The 14,131-nt window shown below is 43.2% G+C and overlaps 1 protein-coding gene across 5 annotated transcripts in view; it reads left to right on the top strand.

Annotated features, from left to right (window-relative positions):
- Positions 1-13,069, top strand: part of Neto (Neuropilin and tolloid-like) — a 72,500-nt gene extending 59,431 nt beyond the window's left edge. For all 5 annotated transcript variants that reach the window (XM_076688881.1, XM_076688880.1, XM_076688879.1 and 2 more), the window contains 5 exons: positions 439-596; positions 1,010-1,259; positions 3,166-3,281; positions 9,410-9,547; positions 10,470-13,069. In XM_076688881.1, the coding sequence (XP_076544996.1) occupies positions 439-596; positions 1,010-1,259; positions 3,166-3,281; positions 9,410-9,547; positions 10,470-11,483 (1,676 nt within the window). In that variant the 3' untranslated portion in view covers positions 11,484-13,069. The remainder of the gene's footprint in view (positions 1-438; positions 597-1,009; positions 1,260-3,165; positions 3,282-9,409; positions 9,548-10,469) is intronic.
- Positions 13,070-14,131: the final 1,062 nt, after the last annotated feature.

Below are 14,131 nucleotides of genomic sequence, written 5' to 3'. Positions count from 1 at the left end.
TTAAAACAGCGTTACGATGATAACGACCGTTCAAATTCAAGCACCGACAAGGGGGGAAATTAATCCGGCGGAGGGAGCTGAATCTCCACGCGTTTGATTAATTTCCCGCTTTTATTGTGTGCTCCCTCGGTCACGGGACTTTATAAAGCCAATTCGAAACGGGAAATTAATTATACCTCCAACAATGCCCCGGCTATTTTTTCTTCTTTTTTTTTTTATTTTGTTCTTTACCGATGGTTGATTTTTTGCACCGAAGGGATTTTCTCGATTCGAGCCCGACGTTTGTTCCAAGCTAGCGCGTTCTTTATTAATTTTAAACAATTTTTCCTGCTTTCCTATCGACGATTAATGAAACGCGTTCCTACGGATATTGCGAGAAAAGAAAATGATAATGAGCCGAGGGGAAAGCGTTTATACTGTAATAGGTGTGATCCACAGCGGGTGTGCCGCCGGAACCAGAACCATGCGTGCGGTACGTGAATGGTTCGGAGGCGATTATCAACAGCAACGACGTGAAGGATAGAAAGAAACTAGCTGAAAAGGAAGGCATTGCCATAGACTGCCTTTGGAACATCACGGTCAAGGAGGGGATGAAGGTAATTACACTATAATTAGTACGGCGTACGATGAACAAACCCTTCGAGTTTGATCATTTAAAACAAAAACAAAAGAACCGACGTCACAGCGAACAGCCAAGGTGTCGCGTATATCGAAGAGGAACGTTCCAAAGACTTTATAACCCGTCCCTTTATCAGGATTCCTTTGATCCTTATGCTCTCGAAAACCTCATCCTTTCCGGGATATTCGTTCTTTTTTTGTTCAAACGTAATCACGTCTGGCACAAAAATGCCAGCAATTGGTGACGTCCGCTTTGACTCATACAATTTACCGTCTAATTGGTGCGGATCCCTTTTGAGCTTTTGCTGTTCATCGGGCGGGAACAGAAGGAAAGGGAGAAAGGGTGGTGACGGGTGGAGGCTTTATCACGAGATCGCGTACAACTTTTCAGATTCAGCTGACGTTCTCGGATCCCTTCAAGCTGCAACGACCGAACGAGTGCGACGCCAACTTCGTGGACATATTCAAAGAACGCACTGACATGTCCTCGAGAGAGAAGAATTTCTGCGGCAGTATTGCCGACACCGTGGTCATAACTACCAACACCGCCTTTGTCAGATTTTACGCGGAGCCGAAAGCGTTGAACAGCAGCTTCGAGGCTGTCATGACAGCGCTCAGGGACAGAGATCCGGGAGACAAACGTGAGTCTACCAGATATCACCGATTAATCGTTCTCCAATACCTTCGATCCTAGAATACGTTTCGTCCTACTACCACGATACTCGTTTCACTGCACAACACGTCATCGTCGCTTGAGACACGATAATAGGGCCACCCGCTGCTCTCCATGTCTGCGTGCAATCTATGCGCGCGTTGTGTTTGCATTTCAACTAGCCTGCACGCGAATCCTACCGCTTGATTCAATAATCGCAATCATTGAATAAATAGAGAATTTGCATTGCTCCCCAGAAGCTGAACCGCGAAACAGAGTCATTAGCGAGTTTCAAATAAAATTGGCGAGCTTTCGGAAACAAACAAATCGATTAAACCGTAATCGCGTTAACGATCCAGATTGTTATCCCGTTGAAGAACGTTCGCTTAACTAAACAGCCTGAAAATCAATCGGTCGAACTATGCGTGTTATCCTTTCGTTATATACCCTGAAACGTGTTTCGAAAAATGGCTGAAATTTATCAAACACGATCAGCTGCAACGTAATTACGGCTTGTTTCGAGTACCCCACCCCTGTATGTTCACCTTTTTTAATTATCTGCCACGCTAAATAACGGGCTACTTCACGAACGAGAAACTTTAACTTCCATTAGCCAGCCGATTGTGAGAATATTACGAAAGACTTTGTTCGCGACACGCAAGCAATTTCGATGGAAAGTTTCATTAAATTTAACGTCGTCACGAGCCGTTCGTTCAAAGCTTTCTCGTGTTCACGGTTGGAGTGGTACAGTCTAATGAAAATCTACAAATTACAAAAGGAAACGAGCGATATATCGCAATTAGGTAATTGGGAAATTAATTCTTTCGAAGGGTGGAAAAATTGATGGCTGATCAAATGTTATTAACGAGAACGAGTCCATTAACAGCTCGTTATTTTCCGAAACGTCAGCCTACAGGTCATGACAATAACCGATGAATCGATAATACGATAGCGTACGGTAAATTGGAAAATGGGAATGTCAATCTCGGCCTATCGGAAATGCGATTTCCATCCCGTAAAATTGACGTGAACGATGAAAAGTTACTTACGTAGAGCAGACTCTGCTCTCTCTCGTCTCGACCTATTTCCCTCGTGACATGCTCCGAATTATTCTTTCGCGATACACTAGAAAATGCGAAACCTTTCGTGGAGCTTGAATCGTATACCACAAGGAAATACCTTTAAAATTCCATGCATCTAAGCTACTCGAGATGAACATTGTTCGATAGAAGCCTGTTCCTTCGGGCACAATACCTACCCATTATTCTATGGAATAATAACGTTTAAAAATTCAATAAGAAAGAGGATGGTTAGATTAAATTATCGTATTACTGATCGATTGAATTTTAAATAATATCTAATTAACATTCGAGTGGTAATACCATCGAAAACGGATAACCAATTTCTAAGAAATATCCGATCGCGATATAATTCCAATTTCTTTCTATCTAAAGAACAGTCTGATTGCTTCCACAGGAAGTTTAAAATATCTAAGAAATCACAATTTGACTTGCCACGCTTTTCAAGCCCAAGACATCCATTTTTCAGGCTGGTCACAGAAGGATAACCCCTTAAACGGCGAATGGAGTAAGCCGCAGCGAAGCGGTTACGCGCATGGAATCCGCTTTCCTATCTCGGCACGAAAAGAATGTCTGGCTCTCCACACCTGCCATCCTCGCGAAACTAATATCTTACGGCAGACTTTCCCAGTGGATCGAGGAAATTCACTTATTCCCCTATCCGCCAAACAATAAGATTTTAAATGAAAACTTCCATGCATGATTCGAATGTTCGCATTGCCGACATACGCTTATTATTAACTTGTATGACATGACATTAAACGTTCCACAGTTTGATAATATCTTGCCTTTTCTTTTTTCCTGGAATCTTTTCAGCTTGCCACGATGACGAGTATTACTGCGAGGACGCGACTTGCATCGCAGCGAATTTGCAGTGCAACGGAAGAGTCAATTGCCGTTTCCGATGGGACGAAGAAGACCAAGCTTGTAACGTGAGTGAGCAAACGTTATATCCAGAGTAAATTCAATACCGATACTTCAGAGGCTGATTAAATGTTTTCCAATGACCGGACTCGAATCATTTTCCCTACGTTTTCAGTCGCAGCTCTTATTTGCTCCTTTTCTCTACAACCGCGTGCAACGATGACTTCCTTGGATTTACAGAAGGAGCAGAGAAAGACAATCCCGTACCAAGTTTAATAAGATATCTTAGTCTCATCTTCTAATTATCGTAACTAACAGTTCAGAATTCGAAGCTTCTCCGTCGTGTTACTCTGAATTACTTTGGAAAGGACGAAGTATATTATTCCGAGAAAAGTTTACCTTGTAGCTTATTATCAGGGCAAACAAATGGCAACTACAATATTTGATAAACACTGTGACATGCTTTCATCACGTGCAGCTACTCTTTTCTTATGAAAATGTTATCGCTCTCTGACTGCAATTATCGCCGGTATGAAACCGAGGATCCCGGATATACATGGTACAGCGAGGATAGCATGTCACCCCAAACTTAATCGCTTCTCACCATTTTCCTCTACCTCCGTCTGTTCCGAGAGGGTAATTAATTTATTCGAAGCAAGTTCATCGCTCCTACGCGCTGCGGTTTAGCTCGCATTTAACGAGTCAATAGAAGTGGCGATATTTATTTTAAAATGTTCTAAATGGACATTTTTTAAATTTCCAACATTTTTTATCAAATACATTTCGGTGTCCGTTTTGTTCTTGGGAAACTGCACGGCTTTCATGTACGCAATTTCAGCAGGAACTTAATATTCACCTAGCCTTTCCGTCCTCTCTGTCAGACAGTTAATTAATTTATTCGTGACATTTTGCTTTTGCTGGCTCCTGCCAGTCGTTCTGTTTCCCTGACCTGCTGCTTTCGTGATATCTGAATGCGTATCCGTGCCTCTGCCTGTATAGGGTGGCGTTTCCGGTTCCGAGGGTGCAAACTAGCGCCCGCCTTTGGCAAGCAACCAGAATAAGCTACCTTCGAAACGACGGCACGATGGCACCGACGGGATATTAATCTGACGGGAAATAATGCCGGCGATATGCTGCCGTTCGATCGGTGTCCTTGTTTTCCCGTGCATCCTCGTTCGACGCTGTCTGCTAAACGAGAATCGATGCTGTGAACTAGTAGCTTCTCTAATCGGTACATAAGTGGCATCGATTTGTTCTTGTTTCGAGTGTACTGCTACGTTGGCCAGTTTGTCAGTCGAGATTTCATTGTCTTCTGATAATCTGATTAGAGAATACTGATGGTTTTTGTAGCTGACTATACATAAATGTCGTCGAAATTTTCAAACAACGTCGACCAATTTTGGTTCGATAATAAATGTAGAGAAATCAGAGAAATGTTAATTATAGAAATTAATTTGATACCTCGATCCGAACGTTTCTATTTGTATTTCCATAAGAAACGTTCAATTAACAGAGTAAATAATTCTCAACCAATTAACTTCCGACCGCGTACTTTCTTGTTTGCGGCAAAGGAAATACGATCGACGATCGAGTGGCTCGTTAAGGCCGAGTCGAAGAAACGGAAGGCACCGTGGTCGGGGACAAATCCTCGTTTTCTTGGAGGTGAAACGTCGAGATTAAAAGGAGTAACTGCAGACACAATCCCTAAGCAAGGTAAAAGGAGAGAGCCCTTCCATTTGAACCGCAAAAATGAGACTCTTTGCGGTCGTTTGTTCCGCGATATTCATCCGTAAGATCATGAACCTTCTTCTTGTCCCTAGGCCACGGTAAAACGGTTATCCCCTTAAGAGATGGTTATTCGAGAATTCCTTTGTGCTTGCACGATTTATCGGGGACACGGCGCAGAAAGGTCTTCTGCTTCGCTATTGGCCGGAAGGATTCGTTTCTATTTTTCTGGAAATTCGACCGGCATAGAAAGCCTCTATGATGTTTGGCCACGCGAGGAGGGACACTTCATTCTCGGTTCTTGTCTCGGTCAGAGAGATGCGGGTGGACTCAAGGGTAGTCAGTGGTTTAGAGCAATGACTCTTTGTTCCGAGAAGTTAGCCTGACCAGATGGAAGATCAATGGAATAGCTGCAATTTGTTCTGGTTTAAAAAAGCTCAGCTTGCATTTTCTTCTTTTCACTTTGTACGTATAGTACCGCTATTGTTCGAAACGTAAATAATTTTTGATCAAACAATCGCTTTCAAAGCGTTGTAATCGCCAAGCACAAAACATTTATTCCATTGAAACTGAATTCCGTAAGATCACTCGTATGGATCAAACGCGTCGAACTTTCGGATCAGTGAATACCGTGAAACGTTCTCCGCAAGAATAGCCGGCAACTGTATAGATGAGTTTATCGACTTTCTGACACGCGCGTTCTACATGAATTCATCTCGCGTAGAATCGACTTCAGGCTCGCATCCACCTTGGAATTTCTTCGACGTCGTATCTGAAGCGTGACGTGAGGTCGAGGCGTGACGGAGCTCCGTAAAAAATGATCCCGACTTTACCTCCGTTCCGAGTAGCTTGTTTAATCTTTTAAAGGGTGCACAAAGAATAACGCCGACAACCTAGACATTCTTTACGGTGCAACTTCCAGATGATTATCCGTTGTTACACGTCCAAGAGAAACGCGTAAAAGAAAATCCGAATCGCTCATTGACTACGTCTCTCTTGTGAAATAAACCGAAAAAAAAAAGGGGGAAAGGAATTCTTCACTCTGACGGTTACGACTACGTCAAATCTCAAAAGGGTACGATTCAAAGAATTTAATATTCCGCTTGTCATCCGCGCACGAACGATACGTTGCTTCTGGCGGAAAATGAAAAATCGTGGTCCGCTTTTACGAGCTGGGTTGAATCCCAGCCGCAACCTTTTTTTGTTGTCGTCCGTAGCTTCCCTTATTCCTGTCCCGGAACCTTCCACCGTGCTACCTGAGCGTGTCTCATGACTGCAATAAAGCACGACAAGATTGTAAGCCACGATAGCGGTGTCCCATTCGCATGGGAACACGGCCACGAAATTGACGGCACGAACTTGAATGCAGGACGAAATCGTGCCAGATACGCCAGCCACCCTATCCAATTTTATTTCTCTCTAATGGAAAGTACACCCCCTACCGCTCTCTCCGCTACCCGTCAAGTTCGCAGGTAAATACTAATGGAAACCAGGCGATAGGGAAAAAAAAGAGTTACTTCGAGGAAGCATTCGTAACATAAACCCTGCGTTAAAGTAGATTTATATTACCCGCTCAGACAATATAAAGCAACCCTAATTCAAGATTACAATTTGATCGTGAAAGAGATATTTTCATCGACGATCGGTATCTCAATGGCAGATCATTTAATTCCATTCTTATCTACGATCGTACGATTTAAATAAACTTGATATTTGACTTCCACCATTCGTTCGTTCGCATCTTCATTTATATCCATCGTTCTTGACCCTTCTTATAGATATCGATTCTATGTAATTAAACCGCGGGAATCTTCGTTAATTATCGGTGCAAGCTGCGCCAACCCTTTCACGATAGAATGGATCCGAGAATCGGGAACATAACAGAATCTTCCTCTCTTTGATGCATTACGTCCTCTTAATGAGAACTTCTCCAACGCTTTCATTTTGCGACTAATTATTTCTTTTTCTCGGTCGAAAGAAACGGATCCACGCCGGACTGACATTAATTTTCAGGCGAAATCGCGCGAATATCCGTCCGCGATGTGATTCAGGTCAAGGGATTGATGGAATCTATGCGAAACGAGCCGATTTCCATTCATCTATTGAGAACAGCTCGCGCGATGCCTTTCCGAAAAATCGGATTCAATAAAGTCCGTCGTGAACGAACGGGCTTCCCTTTGTCAGAGCCAAGTATTACGTTTCTCAGAGAAATAACAAGCATCTCGAACGGGGCTAAACGGCGTATAACGCGAATTCATCACGCTCTATTATGGGTCAGGAATGAAAATTCTACGAGGCAAAAAAAAGATACATCCACCGTAATGGGAAGTAAATATTTAAACACTGTTTTGATATTTAAAGCCAGGCATTTGACAATGGCAGCATTCATCTTTCTTTCAACAGTCATTAGTCTTTTTCTACTTGTCGACAAGGAAGAAGATGTTTCATTATTAACGCCTCCATTAACTTTTTTCCCTTGAACGCTGACAAGCATTGTCAGGCATAAAGGATTGAGCTTTTGTCATTCCTGAAGGATTATGGATCAGAGTTGTAACTCGAGCACTCTTCGTAGGGATGCTGGATGATGTATATAAGATCCCTGTCAACGATGTTAGCCACCATAAGTCTCGTACGATGTCGAGCAAATATTTTTCCATGCTGACCCGTTGCTCAAAGGATTTTCTCGTTAACCTCAACGTGAACGTAAGAGGGAAAAATGACAAGAGGGTTCTGTAACTAGTGTGTTTCTTCGACAGGCAGTTTGATTACTTAATCCTCGAATTGACTATTTTTAACGATAATCTAATTCTTATTTTGATTTTGGATTCAAATAGTAAAATCAAGATAATTATTCTCGTTTTAATTCGAACGAAATCGTATGACTGTCTGCAAAAAGGAATCGAACAACATGGATAAAGAAAAAATTGCTCGTTCGTGGATACATGTGTTTATTCTACACGATAGAACGCAGCTAGCAATGTAAATATGTACACGATCGAAAATATTGAATTTCCGAGTTTCAGAATGAAATAAATCCATGTTTGCCAGTGGAGGAACTCATTAAAAGTGTTCCCAGTCGAAAACAAACTGACCATCCGGAAGATATATGTATATATTTTTGCACAGATTACGTTTCGGGGTGTGCTCGCCCATATAAGCGTAACAATAAACCTCTCGGGCTTACAGAAGCGGAATGAAACATTTTCAAACCCTCGACAGAAGCATCTCGTTCTCTCCATGGTCACCCCTTTTCGTTCCCTTTACCCCTCTCGTTGGTTCAAGTTGCTCGTGGAAAATGTAAGCGTCTAATGCACAGAAATCTCGTTCGGTCGACATTCGAGAATGCTTGCTGGGTTTCACAGAGAAAACTAGAAACGCGATAACTCTGTCTATATTGTTAATTGTGCCGACTTACCGCAAAATGCGCTCATTATGCGCTATTGTTCTTATTGCTCTTATCGCGACCCGGTGTTTCACCTTTTAGCGTTATGCAACAAAAGGAGAAAGAAAAAAATGGAACCAAATTACTGATGGCACGGTAATCGTCGCAGCGTATCCGAGTATTGTTCGAGGGCACCAAATACGAGAGAACATAATTTCGCGTTAAAATAGAGAACATTTATGATTGCTGTGCCCTAAGGCGCAGACAGTCCATTATCTTAAACAGAGTTAACGTACCTCTCAACTTTAAACCTTTTACACAAATTACAATTATTTGAGACAATAGTAAAGAGCGTACCAGCATAATTCACTTGGATTATTTTCAAACAAACCTGACCCCTCCCCCATTATTTTCACTCAAATACTCCGATCCTGTTTCGCGGCAGAGAAACTATACCGTTTAGTTACGCTACTGTTCATAAAAACTGTCTGGCACAGCTAGAGGATTTCAGAATTAAGCTCCGAATGAAATATGTTCGCCAGCAGGTTGCCTGTGTTCCCACCGTTTAATAATTTTGTTCCATACAAGTGTATACGTACGTCCAGTGAAACGAAAAGAAAACTAGCACATAATTTCTCTGCGGTTTTGCTGCAATCTAAGTTCGTAGGTTTCAACGTTTGCCGGACTATGGTATCGGGAATCTCGTGCTTGAATTTTGATCTATTTACACGCGAAACGGTGTATGGCTTTGCAAATTTTGGCAGGTTATTTAATGCCGCGGTTTCACAGCCGGCGTACACGAGAAACAAGGTACACAAAGGGTGAGAAGGGATTGAGATTCGGCTCGGTATGTTACGTGCAACTTCCCGTATCGCGTTACGGTAATTATTCCTGATGAATGTGTACATTGTGATCCACCGAGACGACGCGATTTGTATTTTAGATAAAATTTCTGCATAACCATGTTGATAATTAGTAAGATACGATTGACGATCTCTTGAAAACGCATTGCTCCCATTGTTTTCATGCAAAGCCAAGCAAGCGTTGAAGCTAATTAATTAATTTTCCTACCTTGTTGTTGTCTTGCAGACGAAAAAATCACGGTTGATCGACTCGCAGCATATCGTGATAATCCTCATCGTTTTCTCCCTGATCATGTTCGGCATGAGTTTCGCCTTCGTCTTCAACTGCGTACGGAAGTTGATCCGGGATCATCGAATCATTCGGGTAAGTGAATCTTTTTCCAATAGTCGTTTCCTCTACGAACCGTGCCAGTCGTCTGGAAAATCGTCGTCAGGTATGAATAAAAGTTCTCTGCATAGTCTACGCTTGAAACGTACCGCTTCGAACCAGGAGCATACCAAACTTTACGTTTCAATGATATTTTCGCGAAACGATGTTCATAAAATGATACTTATTCGCGTGAAGTGTCATAAGAATACAAAGAGTATTTTCTATCGACGAAAAACGAAAGATTGAAGCTTTTTTACACTCGATTCGCGTTTCAGGATATTTCTGGAATCCCAATTACGCGTCCAACGTAGGTGATTTCGATTCAGTTCACGATTTATACTTGTCACGTACGATCATACGTGCCTAACACGAGAAAAAAGATTGATAAAGTACAATACGAAACGTGTTCACGGTTCGTTTCACTTATTCCTCGGGCATAAAACGCGGAAAATTGAAATCATACTAATCGCGAATACCTGGAACGCATTAATAATTATTAACAGTCAAATGGAAATTAAAAAACTGCTACCTAATTACTCGGCAAAAATTGCTAGAAACTCGTAAAACTTTGCTCATTAATGTTTTAACTACAAATAACTACCTTACCAAATATTCCGTTTTTCGTATGGTTTCCGTTCGTTTCAATGAACAAACTTTTTTCCTTGATAAGTATATAACGATACTTTTGATTACTTTTATAATCATAACCGAGACTCATCTATGTAAATATTCTTTCAATTAAATTTTGCATTCGGTTTCAAATTAACAACCAACGTGTACTTCGAAACGAATGTAAATACTATCGAACAGAACGGATAATTTATCGCAGCAAATTGTGAAGTTTCAATCGAGTTCGAACCATTTAAAGCTTCAATATTTGTCCGACTAATTGAAGGAATTCGTTTGTCCTGTCCAGGAACACATCAGACAGTCAAGAGAGAATCGATTGGACGAACTTGGTCGTAAGACGACACCTTGTCCAATCTCGTCTTCGAGAACGGACATCGGGGATCGAGGTAGCGAGTCGCCGAGTTTAGAAGTGATTCCCAGCAAGGAACTTTTACCACCTACCACCCTGATAGCACAGGATTACACGAAAGATCTGGTATTAGAGATGGCCTACAACACGAGGGACATGAACGACATCCACCAGAGTAACAACGTTAGCAACGCGACACAAGAGCGTTTGCAAGAATCGAGCGAGGAGCCTGAAATGCGGGACAATTCGTGTCAAACGCGAGAGAGCCTGTTCGAGGCACGAATCTCAGACAACGGGGTGCCTATAGGGTTCACGACGTTCGGAGTGCGCGGACCGAGTTCACAAAACGGGACCAATCATCTTCATCACCATCGCCATCATCATCTGCACCATCACCAGAGTCCGCCGCAATCTCGTCAGGGTTCATTGCCGTCTCAGCACAGTACTACCCAACAATCTTCCGAGCAGAGCTCTCAGCAAGTTGCCTCTCAATGCTCCGGTTGTAGTCCAGCATCGAGAGGTCGAGACGGTAGCATGGGTATTTGTCCGAAGCACAATCCCATTCCAGCCCCGCCAGGCTGGTCGACCCACGAATCCAACTATCCGCCTGCCCTGCATCAAGGCACCCCTTACCCGGAACCCCCGGATTATCCTTCGTACCAGAGGTTCCAAAGCCCGAAACCGAGCAGAGAGAACAGCGCTTATCGCCAGTCGCCGAAGCTATTGAGACAAGGGACAGTCGGCTCCGGCGAGAGGTACGGTAGTTCTATATACGGCTCTGGACACGGATCCAGCAACACGTCGAGCGCTCAACACTCAGCCACGCCAAAGTGCCCTCAAACGACACCGGATCCAAGGTACAGAGCGGAGGCGGTGATAGAAGTGGATCAGAGGCGGCCTTTCAGTATAGAGAGCACAAAGAGCGCACCGGACGTGATCGCGACTCACTGACGCCGGGGTCCTGGGGATTGGGAGCCCTACAAGAGACGCCATCCCCGTCAAACCGTGACCGATCATCAGTTGCATGCTCGAAACGATGGAAACAAGGTCACAGTGGCCACACAGAGCTCCTTGGATGATGATGCTTCGACCAGCTCGACCATAGAGGCGAATTCCTCCTCCTGATCCACGCATACCGGGGCGATCGATCGATCTGCCCAATCGGATCAGGACCTATCTGACCAGGACGATCGAAAGCCTCTCGAGAAGTCCGAACGGAACATCCGTGAAACAGAGAGACGGTACGACGTCTCGTTACCGAGATCCACGGAAATCGGCAAAATAAAAGAGGCGGGCACGTGTCCGGGCAATAACGGTGAAATCGGCGGAACAGAAGCGAACGAGCTACCCTTACGAGACTTTGTCGGGACAAATACGGGATCATTACACGGCGATGTCACGATCCTACACTCGACTGGAATAGAATCGATGGAAAGGGTTCCTGTTGCGAGGACATCGTCCGCGTGCCTGGCCTTAAAACCGAACGATCTGCCGATCCTGAGGCCTCCGGAGGCCTTCGGAGCACCCATTTTCCGATGTAAAACACCGACCTTGGCTTGGCAGCACTGCGACTGCCCCTCGCATTCTCATTTACCGCCACGAAGATCGTCGGTTATCTGGAGCGTCTTGAAACGATACAACCAAGAGCCTTTTTATCGAACCTGGCCTAACAGAACCAATCGAAGGTTCGTTCGACCATCGAGAAGAACCGTGGGTACTCAGAGCACGTTCGAAGGATCGCGATCGTCTCTTGGTGGTCTTCGATGCGTCGTCAGGTCTATCGATATGACGGAAAGATCGATGGACCTGGAGATTGGAGCTACCATACCGTTCTAACGTCTACTTTGCGAATCGCGAGAGGTTTGATTTCGCACGCTGAAGGTCGATTGGATCGCGGACCAAAGGTTTTGTACGCGAGGGATTAATAACGAGCGTATTATTGTTAACGTAAGTTTAGAATCGTTTCTCGTTGTTAACTAAATCGGATACTGTTCGTAAACGAACGCTATTTATCGATTTATTGCGTTACATTTGAGAGGCTCGTTATTGTTATTATAACTTAGGCTGTTTCTATATCGATGCTTTTTTTAATCCTTTCGACTTTGAATCAGAGCCCAGGCTGAATTTTTTACTCGCGAAAAATATTCAATAACCTCCTGATCAATGATCAAATTGTGTAACACGAAAGATCGATCACATTCGTGATTACTCGTAATTCGGAAAACAACCGCAGTAGAAGACAAACACAGGTGTCTGCCTATACTGGAGACCACGGTTCATAACGATGCAACAGATATATCGTGCCTAAGCAAAGACGCAAACTGTATATTTCGTTTCCTCCACAAGATATCATTACAAACAGGGGTGAATCCAGACGTTCGCATAAATTATTTATACGTTATGAAAAACAAACAATAATACGTTTTGAAAGATTTCATAACTCTTCTGGATTCACCGGTTATTATAAAACAAAGTTCGTTTTCCACCATTTTGTGTATCTACGTTAGCGCCAAAACGTGTTGCTACTTACCACAATGCGAATCCTTGCTGCTGCATTTTCCTTAATTGCACCAGTCACTTGTAATCGGTGAGAGAAACATACTACGCGCACTAAACACTCGACACTCGTGTTCGTAGAATAATTGTAACGAGTTACATTTACTTTCTCAACGTATTTCCTTGCGAGGATAATTAAAGGACGCGTGAACGAGCAACAAACATATCGGAAACGAGGCTCACTTCGCACTGTCGGTAGCTACAGCCGAGCGCCTGTAGATGGCGAGTCGCGATTGAGCGGATTAGTCCGGAACGCTGAGTCCCAAAGTTATTTACGTAGTTTCCGCGGTCGTGTAAACGTAAACGAAAGTGCAGTGTTTGGAATATTCGTCGAAGAGCTTGGCACGACTCTCGAGAACCGGTTGATTGTTTCTACGAACGAGTAAGTAGATTTGTTACTCTTAAACGTCAATTCGTTTGACGTACGCGATGATATTCAGGTTGAAACGTAGCCTAACCCTTTTTTACACGCGGTATCGATATAGCGGTTCGATTACCGGATACACAAGCGTACGAATATGATATTAGGCAAACTATTTTTCCACGGTGTTTCCACTGATTTAGAGACAATGATCAGGCATGTTTGTGCGCACCAGGTTGAAGTAAAACTTGAAAGAATGCATTTATGATTCGAATCGTATTGTCGATAGAAAGAGTTTCCAACGGGCGTCTCGTATCATTTTTTGATCCCCAGGGTCGTATAATAACGAATTTATCCTGGTACGATAATTCGTTTGGTATTTTATCCGTTGTTTTCTGTCTGTATAATTATCGATCGGTCGATCAAACGAAGCGAAAGCGCGGGCTTTCGAGGAAGTTTGAATTTCCCAAAGACACGTGCGTACGTCGTACAACTAAGCGAGGAATAATTAAAATTAGTCAATTAAAGTTTGAACGATCGATGTAGGGAAAAAAGATTTGCATAGCGAAACGAAAAAAAAAAAAAAATGGATAATGTACGAACCACGTGCGTGAATTATTGTAACCAATGTAAAAGCAGTTACGTTGTAAAAGCTGTCAGGAATCTAGTGATTATTTAGTAC

This window comes from Osmia lignaria, chromosome 6 (genome assembly GCF_051020975.1).
Source record: "Osmia lignaria lignaria isolate PbOS001 chromosome 6, iyOsmLign1, whole genome shotgun sequence".
In the NCBI taxonomy this organism is placed as follows: Eukaryota; Metazoa; Arthropoda; class Insecta; order Hymenoptera; family Megachilidae; genus Osmia; species Osmia lignaria.
This window is presented reverse-complemented; position numbering and strand designations above follow the sequence as displayed.